At 36.6% G+C, this 13922-nt stretch overlaps 1 protein-coding gene across 1 annotated transcript in view; it reads right to left on the reverse strand.

Annotated features, from left to right (window-relative positions):
- Positions 1-13922, reverse strand: part of LOC107153194 (phospholipid-transporting ATPase IB) — a 532593-nt gene that overhangs the window by 401351 nt on the left and 117320 nt on the right. The window contains exons 20-23 of the mRNA XM_048801263.1: positions 11622-11691; positions 9393-9477; positions 8337-8476; positions 6392-6530 (exon numbers count right to left, since the gene is read on the reverse strand). Coding sequence (XP_048657220.1) covers positions 6392-6530; positions 8337-8476; positions 9393-9477; positions 11622-11691 — 434 coding nt within the window. The remainder of the gene's footprint in view (positions 1-6391; positions 6531-8336; positions 8477-9392; positions 9478-11621; positions 11692-13922) is intronic.

A 13922-nucleotide genomic window follows, 5' to 3' on the forward strand; every position in this document is an offset into this window, starting at 1 on the left:
TTAGTATAACTAATGCAAAAGGATTTACTGGTCGTATTTTATTTGAACAACAGCTGCAAAAGTGAGCTGTAATTTTTAAGCTCTAGCTTTCTGCTTTATTTTATATTTTGCAATTTAAGTAAAATGCCATTTGACAACTGAAGCTACACAAAGATATTATGGAAAAACCCTAAGTATTTTTCTAGCCATGGTAGGAAGAGGGCAATAAATAAAACTACTGACACTTTCATGAATTCAAATATACAAAGCTAAAGGCTTCTGAGAAGAAACAGATTAAGCTTTTTAAAAAAAAATTGGAAAATGAATCAAGATTTTGCTTAGAGAATTATCACATAGAACACTTGCCCTAGACAGACCATGGAAGTTTAACCCAGTTAATTGTGACTTAACCAATGTAGCAAATCAAATTATGTCAATCCAAGTTTGGTGTGCTTGATTTCTAATGTTTTTGGATAAAATGAGATCAACTCTTGGAGAAGAGCCAGGTATGTGGAAAGTCAATCCACACTTGTAAATTGAAGTCTAGTTCTTTAATCTCACAATCTAACAAGACGGCCATAAAATGACTGAGAGGAGAACCTTTGGGATTTCACTTTTTACCACAGCTAAAATTAACAGCACACTACAAAAGGGTTCAGTTTTTCTACTACCTGAGTATAATCAACATTCAAAGAAATTAAATTATTACAGAATCTATGGTACTTAGAGCAAGAATGATTTTAAGACAATAAAATAATTCTGCACACCAGAAAATATTACCAACCAAATTTCCCAGATCTCTTAACCAGCTTCATATATTTTCTATAAGCTCATATTGTCCAAGATCTCTAAATCCAGATTTTTCTGGAGACATTTTTGAAAAGGATAAGGGTCATATTCTGTGACACCAATTGGCAGGAATAGCCTAAGTGGAGAAGGAATAACACATGAATTTATCATAGATAAAAGGATAGAATAATTTACCCTTACTAACTGCATCCTGGGATCAAATCAACCAGGCTATCCATTGTTGTGATTCAATAAGGTGCTCACAGTCCCGAAGTATGTTGTTGGTTCTAAATGTTTCCACAGAAAATCTGGTCAATCAACATTTGAGTGTGAATGAATAAAAATATTGCCAGACACCAGGAATAGATGGTGTCTACTCCAGATGGGGTCAAGGATATACAGTCCAGAGTCCTCCATTATCCAGAAAGCCAGGAAGCTAAGGATTCATCAATAAAACCACATCCATTGACACCTTCCTTCCAGACCCTCAGGCCCTTCTCAGAACCCTTTAAAAAAAGAACACGCTGCCTCCATCCTACCTCACACGTTCCTCTCCAAACTGAGCCATCCTTGCCCATTTTATGCTTTTTAAAAATTTTTGTTTATTTTTTTTTTTTTTTAGAAAATTTTGAAGGCTTGAGTTTTAAAATTGTCTCAACTCTGAAGCCTTCCCTGGTCTTTTGTAACTCATACATTTTTCATTCTGGGAAGTGGATCTTGCATGCCATGGTTAAGTATTCTGACTTTAAGCATCTTCACACCTATGTGACCTATTCTAAATTACATCATTTCTCTGTGCTTCAATTTGATCTTTAGAGAGAGAATAATGTGTACCTCCATGGGCATTCAATCAGAGTCTTCTGTAAAGGACTTGAAACAGGATCTGGCACATTATAGATAACATCTACCTATTATAAAAACCTATTATAAAAACCAGTTTTGCTTAATAGTCAAACTACACAATATTTTCTCATCTATTTCATTCTCTAATTTGTCTCCTAATTCACTCATGCCCAAGATGGGGTAAATAAATTCCCCAAGTCTATATTGACAACAATGTTGCAATAAGTAATCAAGAGATATAGGTGTGAATTTTCTGTGCAGAATAATAGTAAGACTGAGAACACTGCTAGTGTTAAAGTTTCACCTGAGAATTGGGATTTGACTTTCTTTTAAGAAGCAAGGTAATAACAGGCGGAGTAAGCACCCTATTTACTCACTTTTCAAAAGTAAGCATCTAAAACAATCTACATGCAGACCATAACATCATAATTATATACATTCATAATAAAATTTATTCCAAAATTTTTTTTAAATATAAACACGTAAGACCGTAAGAAATGTTTTAAAAGTATCAATTAATAGGCAATGAAATGTACAGACACTGGGAGAACTCAGAGGTCCAACTAAGAAATGGTTTGAGACAAAAGCTATTTCCAACTTAATGACTTTAAAGTGGAATACATGCTAAGAATTCATTCTCACTCATCCCACATCCATTAAATAAAAGTTATAGACTCTGAAAACTCCACATCTATTGTATGACTCCTCAATAGATGTCTTATCCAGTGGTAATAAGGAAATGACAACTATGTGATTCACAAAGGCCACATCTGAAAATTCACTTTAGAGTAGGGGATGCCAAATTTTTAAGCTAAAAAAGAAAATTGCCAACTCCCCCAAAACACAGCTAGTTAGCATAAATTCAAGCACAGCACTGCAGAATTCTGGCGACATGCCAATTTCAAATAGTAAAACCCACAGGCAAGATGATAGTCGCCTGACAGTCTATCTACATAAAACTCATTGGCTCATTAGGGACACAAATATCCTGGAACTTAATTGGACTGGTCATATTTATTTCCAAGGTACAAAGGAAAAGTTACAATTTAAAAATGACTTCTCTAACTATGATTTATATACACAAGCATGCTAAAGAAGGCCAACAACCCCAAACACCAAACTTGTCTTATTATACAAGTGTCACCAGTTCTAAAGATGAACTTCTAGGACATGTGCTACTAAGAAAATGCTGCCAATTAAAAGGTTAAGCATCAACAATCACAAAACATCCCAATTTCAGAGACACTAGAATGTAAAAACAATGTGCACATGAAAATGAATGAAATAAAGTATGTCTTCCAACTCAAAGTTCAGAAAACAGTTTCTGCAAAAGCTATATGAAGCCCTTTAAATAAGCCCTGCACCAGAAATCATGAGTCCTGAGATCTAGTAAAGGTTGGGCAACCTTATTCTAAAACTTTGAAATCTGAAATCTCCAAAATCTATTCAGGTTCAGATTCTAGAGCACTTTGGATGTCAAATTTTTGGATTAAGGATCCTCAACTGGTAACATTTATGCAAATATTCGAAAATCTGAAGAAGAAAAAAGAAAAATCTGAAACACTTTTGGTTCCAAGCATTTGGGATAAGAGATGCTCAATATGTACTAGTTTGGTTTTTAAGTAGAGTATAACCTTGACAAACTGAATTGTTTCTGTGAGCTGTGACTGTTCACATGTAAAGACAAAACAGAGAGTTTTCAGAAACTCTTGAGGCAGCATGAACAGCACTAGGCACTCTTCCACTTTGCTCTCTTTCCCTAAGTTGTTCTGGAAATAGAAGTGTCAGATACTTGTTCTTCTCAACTACCTTATGGACACCCTAAAAGGCACATTCGATGCACTAAAATGTGCAATGTTATGGGAAACGGATCAATATGATTCATACTACTAAAGGCTGAAGGTCTATGTGACTAAAAAACAGGCTTAAATCCCATCCTCCATCCGGAGCATGACCTCATGCTGCTGATAGCTGCCACCTGTGGTCTGACACTGATAGTCTAATGAAATGTCTAGACGTACATACTTCCTTGAGCCTTCTGCATCATTTGTAGGTTCAACAGATATCCTAAATGAGAAAAGACACTTAATCCCTCAACATCACCTTGGGTTACAAACTTGAGTCTTGAAGGTGGAATAAAGAATAATTCAGACACGGCTCTTTAAAAGAACACTAATTCCCTAGCTGTTAGAAACATACTGAGTAACTTCAAAGAAGAGTCTGAATGTGACTGATACACTAGATAAAACATGAGCACAGAAAACTCCCAGGATAAACAAGACTTTGGCAAAGTCATCTGCTTGTAAGTAGAAGACTTTATCTTCTAGTGGCCTAGAGGAATATTCACCAAGAAAGATCGATTAAGAAATATCTAATGAATGTGACTGCTTCTTGTACCAACAATTACACATGTTACTTCTTTGCAAAGTACAAAATAATAATTATTACTTTTAAAAGGTTGTTTGAATGGGTATTGATTATCTCATAAAGCTCAGAGATGCTCATCATGCAAAAGCAAAATTTTTCTTTGCAAGTAATAATCAAGTTTTATTTTCTGGCTGATTTTCAGTCCTTTGTTTTCATCATGTTTATTCCAAACTGAGCTAGACCCAAACAGGCTGGAGTGTAACAAAACAAACAAGCAAGGAAAGGACCCATGTGCTCCCCAAGGACAGAGTGGCTGACAGGTGCACCACCAGCTTCTCACAGCATACACAATGAAGTGCTTAAGGAATTTAACTCTGAAGCTAAGGGAAAATACAGTTCATTGACCAAGCACAAAAAATAAAGATCTGGGAAATTAAGAAAATTTATCACTATTGCTCAATTTTAACTTGAGAGAATACACCCACCATTTTCATATTACTCTAAGAAGACAGAAAGCATAAGTATTTCAGGGCAGCAGTCAAATTGACATGTCATATATGAACAACAGGGTCCATGGATCAATAGCAGATATTTTAGGACAAATTTATGTGGGAAATAATACATGAAGAGTAGATCTATATACACATTCAGAAAGACAGAAGCCAAAAAAGCAAACGCATCATCCTTCACTTATGAAAATGTTACTGACACATCATCAAATAAGTATTTTCTAGTAGCAACAATGGGTCTGTACTGGAATACTATCATGCTCTTGTCCAAAATTATGCATTTGAATGACAACCAGCACAAACCCATGAATAAAGTCTATAGCTGATGCTTCCAAGATTGTTTATAAATTTCATATCACTCTCTTGTGACCTTAACTTCAGTTGTCTACTAACCTAAATTGCATTTTATTAGCAAGATCCTTCATAAGATATGATTAAATGACACATCTATTTAAACAAACAAAAAAATGAAACTCATCCCAGAGGGCAGGTATTGTGTACAAACAAGGTTATGAGAGAGAGAGAGAGAGAGAGAGAGAGAGAGAGAGAGAGAGAAAACTCTGATTCTAAAGAGCAGGTTTTAAGGAAAGAGTCACCACTGGATTAAGTTGATAATATTCCAAGGAGACTACTCTGTAAAGGACTACAGTTATATACATTCACAGGTTTCAGTAATTTTTTTTCCTAAACTAAGCAATGACATACAATCTGTTTCCATAAAGACAGTGTAAGTTACATAATCATTATGTATTTATTTTATCACATATGTACCAGGTCTTATTATACCATAATGGTGGCCAAATAATCAGATAACTTAAATATATTTCACATAATCAAAATTAAATTTTTAAGAAACTAGTAGCTTCATCTTCTTTTTTTTTAAAGAGAGAGAAGAGAGAGAGAGAGAGAATTTTAATATTTATTTTTTAGTTTTCAGCGGACACAACATCTTTGTATGTGGTGCTGAGGATCGAACCCAGGCCGCACGCATGCCAGGCGCGAGCGCACTACCGCTTGAGCCACATCCCCAGCCCTTCAACTTCTTTTCAAATTTAAAATGTGCTTCTTTAACAAAGCTATTCTGACTTAACCCACCTGTCTTCAACTTTCATCTCTGTGATGCTCACCAAGCAAGGAGGATGCCAGTCAAAATGGGGAAAAGAAAGTTGTAATGCACACAGAAAAACCCAATGACTGTTAAAATCTTTAAAATTGGTCATAATTATAAAAATAATGCATATTTAAATCTAGTGAAAACATGTTCTCTTAGTGTTTTTGTTTTTGTCTTTTTTAAGGAGCTAGGGATGGAACCCAGGGAGAGGTACTCTACCACTGAGTTACATCCACAACCCTCTTAATTTTTTATTTTGAGACAGGGGCTAAGTTGAGGTCCTCCTGTCTTAGCCTCCTGAGTCACTGGAATTACAGGCATGCGCCACCACACCCACCTCTCTCAGTCTAAAATTTTGTGAAGAAATAAATAAGAAATTCAAAGTTTTCAACTATATGAGTATGTTTAATTTTTTCAGAAAGCTATAATAGTTTAAATGTTTATAACAAGTAGATAGTACTCCTAAAAACACTTCATTAGATTTGGGTAAACTTTCCCTGGCCCAGCAAACAAAGAGTTCTAGAAAACATCATCCACTGGGGCTAGGATTGTGGCTCAACAGTAGAGCACTCACCTAACACGTGCAGGGCCCTGGGCTGGATCCCCAGCACCACATAAAAATAAATGAGTGGAATAAAGGTATTGTGTCCGACTACAACTAAAAAAATAAATATTTTTAAAAATTATTTTAAAAAATCACCCATCAATGCATTAAAGAAACAGACATGTCTACAAAACACTAAAAACATAATCCAAAAGCCAGCATTGGAAAATTACTTTTTAAATTGATTACCTATATTAATTGCAGTTTCTTGTTTGTCTCCTGTCAATACCCATATTTTAATATCTGCCTTCAACAGAGTTGCTATGGTCTCTGGAACTCCGGCCTGAAGACGATCTTCTATGGCTGTGGCTCCAAGTAACAGTAAATCCTAGGTTGAAAAACATCTTCATTAAAGACTATTTCATGCTTAAGAGCAACATTAGTGACAAAACGCTGCCAAAAGAAAGGCGACCTAAATGTTCAGAGACAGTTACTTAAATCCTTTACACTAAACCCATATTTGTAGATCACTGATATATAGGTGTGGGGTATTTCCAACACAGGCAACCAGCACTTATCATTTACTTCTCCGCACATAGGCATTATAAAAGAAATCATCAAAGCACATGGGCGAGTCACCCTGAAAACACTAACAGTTCACAGGTTCTCTATTCTCACTCTGCTCCTGTGCCAAGTATCATGGTTTAATATGTGAGATGAACCCATTCTAAATGGCATACTTTGTTGGAAGTGCCAGAATAAGAAACCTATAATACTAAGAATTCAACAGCTAGAGAAGAAAATATCAAAGTATCTTAAGATTGCTGTCCCCTATAGTCCTCTTCAAGAATCAACTCCCGCTGAGTATGAGTGTGGTTGTGTGATCTATTGTTCACCACTTACTTGCCTCTGGTGAGTCTCTCCATAATATAGCACCTCAACCAGTCTATGGAAAGTCTACTACCTCATGAACATCTACCACGTTTGATACCATAGAGGCATGAAACCTATTTAATCACTTTTTCTGATTCTAAAAGTAATTTTAGATATTTCTAGTATTAAATTATGTTTGACCTAAACTTCTCTCCATGTTTGGATTAGATAAAGCTTGGCCTAATGCAGCCTTAATACATAATGAAAGGCAAATTACCCTAATAACCAAGCAACTGAGTCTCGGCCAATCACAGAAGGTGAACCTCCAGTCAATCAGGGGCTGAAACATGATCATATAAAGCAAATGACAACTGCCAAATGCTGCCACTAAGATTGATCCTGTATGTCATTTCCTTTCCTCTGGCGATAAATACAACCTACACATAGGATGAAGTAGTCCATTTTGAACCATCCTCTTCTGGTAGTGCTGCTCTGTGCTAGAACTCTTTCCTGCTCTCGTAAACCTTGTTAAAGTTAATTCAGCTCAGATTTTGTTCATTTTTTTGAACCAGTACACCAGGGCAAATGAATACTTTAAATTCAGTTCTAGTCCTACTCAGATTCCACAAAATAATTTAATGTAAACAGCTTAATATAAAACTCAAAAGCTGAGTATAAAACAGCAAAGGAAAATTTTAAAACCAACAAAGGAACGAAAAAAGTAGAGGTGATGCCTTCGAAGCCATAGAAACTGGAAAATGGATGGCCCAAATGGTTGCTCAAACATAGAAAATGTTGAAACTTAGCTCCCAAGTGAATCCAAATAAATAGAAAAATTATCTAATATCTTGGGATAAACTGAAAAAAAACACACAGCAACAACAAAAAATTAAAGTCATGAGCATGGAGTAGAAACAAAAAAATATAAATGTTATTAAAACAAAGAAGTGTGAAATGCGTTCACATTTACAACATATAACCAGCCTAGAGAGCACTGTGATTGCTCATGTAACTCAAGAGGTTGAGCTAATCCATTAAACCTCATGTTAGGCAAACCCAGAAAGTCATTAATGCTATTTTTGACCTGGTATTTCTTAAGATATCACTAATACTTAGCTGAGGTGGCTAGGCCTTTGAGATAACCCATGAAAACTAAATGCTACTTTTGCTTCTTAAACGAAAAAAGTATTAAAAGCTGTCAGTTGGTTAAAACACAAGAAAAAAAATCATAATATAGCAAAAGATTCCTGCTTCAAAGACTTTGTTCAACAGTAGTTAAGTCCTTCATTGGGTAAATGAAGACTGTTCTCTATGTGGTTACCTTTTCAATGATCTCGTAACACTCTTCTAATCGCTGAGCTCTGTCTTTCAATATGATGCTTGCTTCCTTATAGACTTCCAGCCACTCCTCATAATCATCCTCCGAGAGATCAGCATAGGCCACACAGAGAGTCCGCAAGCCTGCAAAACAGCCGCTGGTGAAGACCTCAAGAAGGGTCTTTTATCTGCTAGGGGACATCATGTGACTTCCTTTTACATAAGCATGCCCTCCCAAATAAAAGAAATCAGCTTCTTTTACAACCAATCAAATTTAAAAATCTGCACATCTTCAAAGAGAAATTTAAAAACTACTTTATTATACTGTAATGCAAACCATCTATTCTATAAGTTTGAGTGCATAAGAAGTAATAAGAATGAATTATCCACAGCAGAGGGACACAGGAGCTGTATATGATCCATGTTCCAGAGGCAAGAATCAGCAAGCAAAGAGGCAGGAAACTGGCTAAAAATAACTATCCTAGGTTGCAGTATGTGTGTTGGTTATAGAATCATTTCTAACTTTGTGCCAGGTGTGGGACATATGTCTATAAGCCCAGAGACTTGGGAGGCTGAGGCAGGAGAATTGCAAGTTCGAGGCCAGTCTCAGCAACTCAGCAAGACCCTGTCTCATCTCAAAATTTAAAAAAAAAAAAAAAAAAGTTTTCAGTGAATTATTCCATGAAGTTGTGGATAAGCCAGTGCCATAAGTATAAGAAGAGGACAGAGAAAGAAGCACATGAGTTTTCCTCAAAAGGGACTAACTACAAGACCATCCTACAGGTGAGTTAGCCTGTGTCTCCTGGTGTACTGCTAGTTACGAGTTGGCAGAGAATTGAATTTGGACTTTGCCACTTATTTGGTTGCTGCCATAGGCACAGAATATGGAGATTAGAGGGCAGGGGTAGGCACCTGAAGAATCTCCTCCTGTAAAGCAACCCAAGTACTGCTCAAAAAAAGACATCTGTTTGGAATATGACTGCTTATCCAAGCATCAGCCACGAATGCTTTAGAGTACCGCTTCAGTGGTAAAAAAATAACATTTCCAAATTTTGCTTACCTTCTGTGGCAAAATACTCCAGATGGCATAATGTTTCTTCCATGTATTCTGAGTCTTCTGAAAGTCTTTCAAAAATGACATTATCCTATAAAATAGGGAAACATTCATTGTGACTGGCAAACTCTTGTTCAGGAAGTCTTTCAGTCAACATGCTAAACATGGCTGGGTTTTATTAGTGTTTATCTAATGTGCACAAAAATACTTGAGTGGGCAAGTAAGAATAAAGTTCTTGGCCGGGCTTGAGCATGAGCTTTGGGGGAAAATGTTGGGTATGGATGTGTCCAAAAAAACCAAAATCTGTTATGCACCTTCAAAGTCAAACAAAAATACATTATGGAGGACCCTAGGAGCCAGGAGACTAATCAAAGATATGAGTACCTACTACTACACACATCTGCAAAACTCACATCCTAAAGTGTATATAGATTAAGATCCCAAAGGCTTGAGACTGGAAGTATTTTGAATTTGGGATTTTGGAATGTTTGTGTATACATGAGATATCTCAGGGAAGAGACCCAACTCTAAAGATGAAATTTACTTGTGTCCACACACACACACCTTACGCATACAGCCTGAAGGTAATTGTATACAGTACTTTTACTGTGCCTGTGTTTTGTCTGTGACTCATGACATGAGGTCAGGTGTGGTATTTTCCACTTGTGACATATCAATGCTCAAAAAGTTTTAGATATTAGAGTATTTTCGATTCAGGGTTTTCAGATGAGGGACGCTCAGCCTGTAATACCTTTAAAAAATGGAAACGATGCACAGCCTGTTACCCAAGTACAACCTTGCTTCCTGACAACAGAGATGCTCCTAACCAGGGAAAGCACAACCCACAAAGCACTAAACCCCGTTCTGGGAAACACGTGGTTGGACATAGCTCATCTGACCTGAATACCATAATAATCCATCAACTATGTTATTCATTGCATATAGTCTCAGCATGCATTATTTTAAAACTAGTTTGGTTTGGGGGAGTGTTTTGGAAGAATTAAATTCTCTAAAAAGAAAATAAATCTTTGCAGCATTTTCATATTTACACTATTGTATATTTATACCTTCCTCCCTGCCAACTCATATTGACCAAGAACTTGCTGGGGTACTAAGAATACAACAGCAAAAAATAAACAAAGTTTAAAAAGAATATCATATAGCCAGGGACATGCCCTGTAATATCAGTGACTTAGAAGGATGAGGCAGGAAGATTGAAAGTTCAGTCATCCTCATCTAATTTAGTGAGACCCTGTCTCAAAATTAATAAATAAATAAAAAGGGCTAGAGGTGTATTGGTAGAGCACCCTGGGTTCAATCTCCAGTAACTCCCCACAACCAAAATGAATATTTTGTAAGGACATAGCCTCAAAGACCTTAACTTAAATTGCTGCTCTATAAAAGCAGAATTCTTTATGGTTCCAGATATAATGCCTTAAGAAGTACCATGCATTACTCATCCTTAAAGAGCTCTAGTTATAGTGTACTTAAATAAAAATCACCTTTTGCCCCACAGTTGGTAAAAAAATAAATAAATAAAAAATTTTCAACAGACCACTAATCCTAGTATAGTATCATATTCTCAACATAGTTTTTAAAAAATAAGCATAACAATTCTTTCCCACAACCCACAAGACCACCATTTATCAGGGTGTAGTTTTACAAATAAAACTCAAAAGCAATAACATCTTTCCTTAGAGATAACACCTTTGAGTCTGGTTACTGGAAGGGAGACAGGACAAAAAAACTGATCTATGAACCTGACCAAAAGGAACAATAAAAATGTGGCCAGATATGGACACTGCCCCTGTACCTACATAGCACTCTATGATGAATAAAAAATAAAATACAGTGGTTAAGAAGACTAGATGCTAGAAAACCAATATATAACAGAGTACTTGAAGATTCTCACAGATCACACAAATGATATTCAGAGAATCACAAAACGATGGTGGTGAAACTGGAATTGAATGTTTGCATGGTACACTCATTGAGTTGCTATTTCTGAAACCAACTACTGCTAAAAGCAAGCTTTTCACTTGCCATTTTTGCAACATCTCCTTGAAGCATATTTGCTTTAGCAACCTTTTACTACTATGTCAAGTTCTTTACCTAAAAGAGTTTCTCAACTCTGGGCAAGCAATCAAGAAATCAGGAGGAGAGCAGTGAGAAGCCACAACTAACTAAGTGGCCACCAAGTATGCACTATCTGAGACCCTTACCAGCAATACTTACAGCCCCTTTACAGTAGAGTCGAAGTTGTCCTGATGGAGTTCGGACGATTACAGACATTCTTTTTCTGTCACTGTTAAGAATTTTAAAAAAAAAAAGATTGTCATTGTCCTGTTTTATAGGACCTATGTCCTATGACTGAACATCAATCAAAACAAAAGCTGGCAGCCCTAAAATTGACCAAGCTCCATTTTTCCATGCCTTTTTCCTCAAAATAGGACTTGCATTATATATCTCTTGCTCTTTTCATTTAAATCTAATGGATGTAAACCTATTTCCTGTCATGCCGAGAAAATTCACTAGCACTGCTATTTGAAGGAGAGGTAGAAAAGGAGAATTTGATCGTGGATCCTGTGCATCTAACTGTCTCTGACAATACTCTCTAAAAGTATTCTTTTTCTACTTTACAGTTCAAAAATATCAAGTAAGCCTAGTAAATAGCCAAGTGGAAGGTTAAATATAGATCAACTTAATTCAAAAGCTTCTCAATGTGTCTTCTTTTTAAGAGAAATGCAAAGAAATTACAAATTTGTAGAATGCTCCTGATTTGACACTACAGTACTCTTTCTCTCCCTTCTTCTCACTGAAGCCTGGATACTTCCCTACACATCTCTCATCTCATGATCCATCCCCACTCACTTAGCTTCAATACTTCCATTGCCTAAATTCCTCTTCTTTCTTTTCTCTACCCACCCTGGCAGTCTTGCCTCATCTCCCACTAACCCTCTCGTAACCTACCAGGCTCCAAGCCCACAAGACTCACCACACTCCTTCCTGTACAGTCTGGTCCAAGCCCTTGCTAACACTCCATCCCTCTGAAATACACCCCAACTGGGCCCCAGATACCCATTTCTGCAGCCTTTCCACTTGGTGATTCCCACTGGAATCCAAGCTCCAAAAAATTGGGACTTCATCTCCTCAGCTCTGTGAATGTCCCACATTTCTGATCCACAGTCTCTTTCTGACCTAGATCTATATTCTCTCACAGCTACTTACAAGTTGAGCACTGTTGGCAAAGTTATCGAATTTGTGTTTCAGTTTCTCAATATATAAAGCAGATTACCACCAGTTACTCCAAAGGAGTATTACACAATTAAGTGGCATCAGGAAAAAGATGAGTCCATTAAAAAGAAACAGAACCACAAGTATAACCACAAATGATCTGTTTCCTCTTACTCCCCTGTAGTCTCTCGTAAATAGATCCTCATGTCTCCTTCCCTATCTACCTGTTTTCATCTAACCCTCTTTTCTCTTGTCTTACTATTAACTGCTGGGCTTAGCTAACGCAGCCACAAAGCTTTACCATTACCAACAAGAAACTTCCAGGGGCACAAAAATGTCTAGAGAGACTTCTTGTACATCCCCAGCCTCCTCACACACATTTACATGAACTACGACTATCATGAGCCATCCTTCATCTCTCCCACTGCATATTCAATATCTGACCCACCAGTATTCAAGCTAGACATCCTAAAACTAAAGACTAGGCCTGGAAAATATTTTCTATAAAAAAAAAATCAAACTTTATCCAATAGCTTATAAAGAAAACAGGGCAAATAATTTGTAAATCATTTACCAAATATTATTGAAAAACCCATCAATTTTAAGAAAAGGAAAAGACACTTTTGAGATTAGCAACAAAACCTTGCTCTTGTATTGACAGTCAAATATTAAAAAGTGAGAAAGAGACAAACATTAAGATATGGCTACTAAATTGACCAAACTATATTATTGTATTGTGTGCTCATATGAATATGTAGTAATGAAGCCCTCTATTATGTACAATTATAATGCGCCAATTTTAAAAAGTTGTGGTTTCTCATAACAAACTATGAATGTTCCAGGTGAACAAAAGAATCCACAAAAATATTCCTATGTCTTAAAGAAGCTACCCTGGGGAGGAATGTTTTGGAATATGTACAGAAGAATGGTCCTGCCTGGACCAGGCCTCTGATGGGATGAACTGATCTGATCTGATCTGTCACCATTTGTCAGTTTCTGAGCTCTCTGGAGGAGTACTGGAGTGAAACAAGAGGTATGACCTCATGGGACCTGCGCAACGCCAATGAAAATAACACTCTCTTCACTTGCTCCAAACACGCAGACATGTCTACAGCTGCTGGTGCAAGAATACCAGGCTCAGGAAAGCTCAAGAAAAAGGAGGACACAGAAGCATAACATTTCTTTTGGATAAAAATAAAGCAAAAAAAAAAAATCAGCTTCATTTTCTTTAATGAAACTCACACATTCCATGAGGAAGAGGGTTCATGGAGGTATATTTGCCACATCAAATAGTTAAAATAG

Source organism: Marmota marmota, unplaced genomic scaffold, assembly GCF_001458135.2.
Source record: "Marmota marmota marmota unplaced genomic scaffold, marMar, whole genome shotgun sequence".
Classification (NCBI taxonomy): domain Eukaryota; kingdom Metazoa; phylum Chordata; class Mammalia; order Rodentia; family Sciuridae; genus Marmota; species Marmota marmota.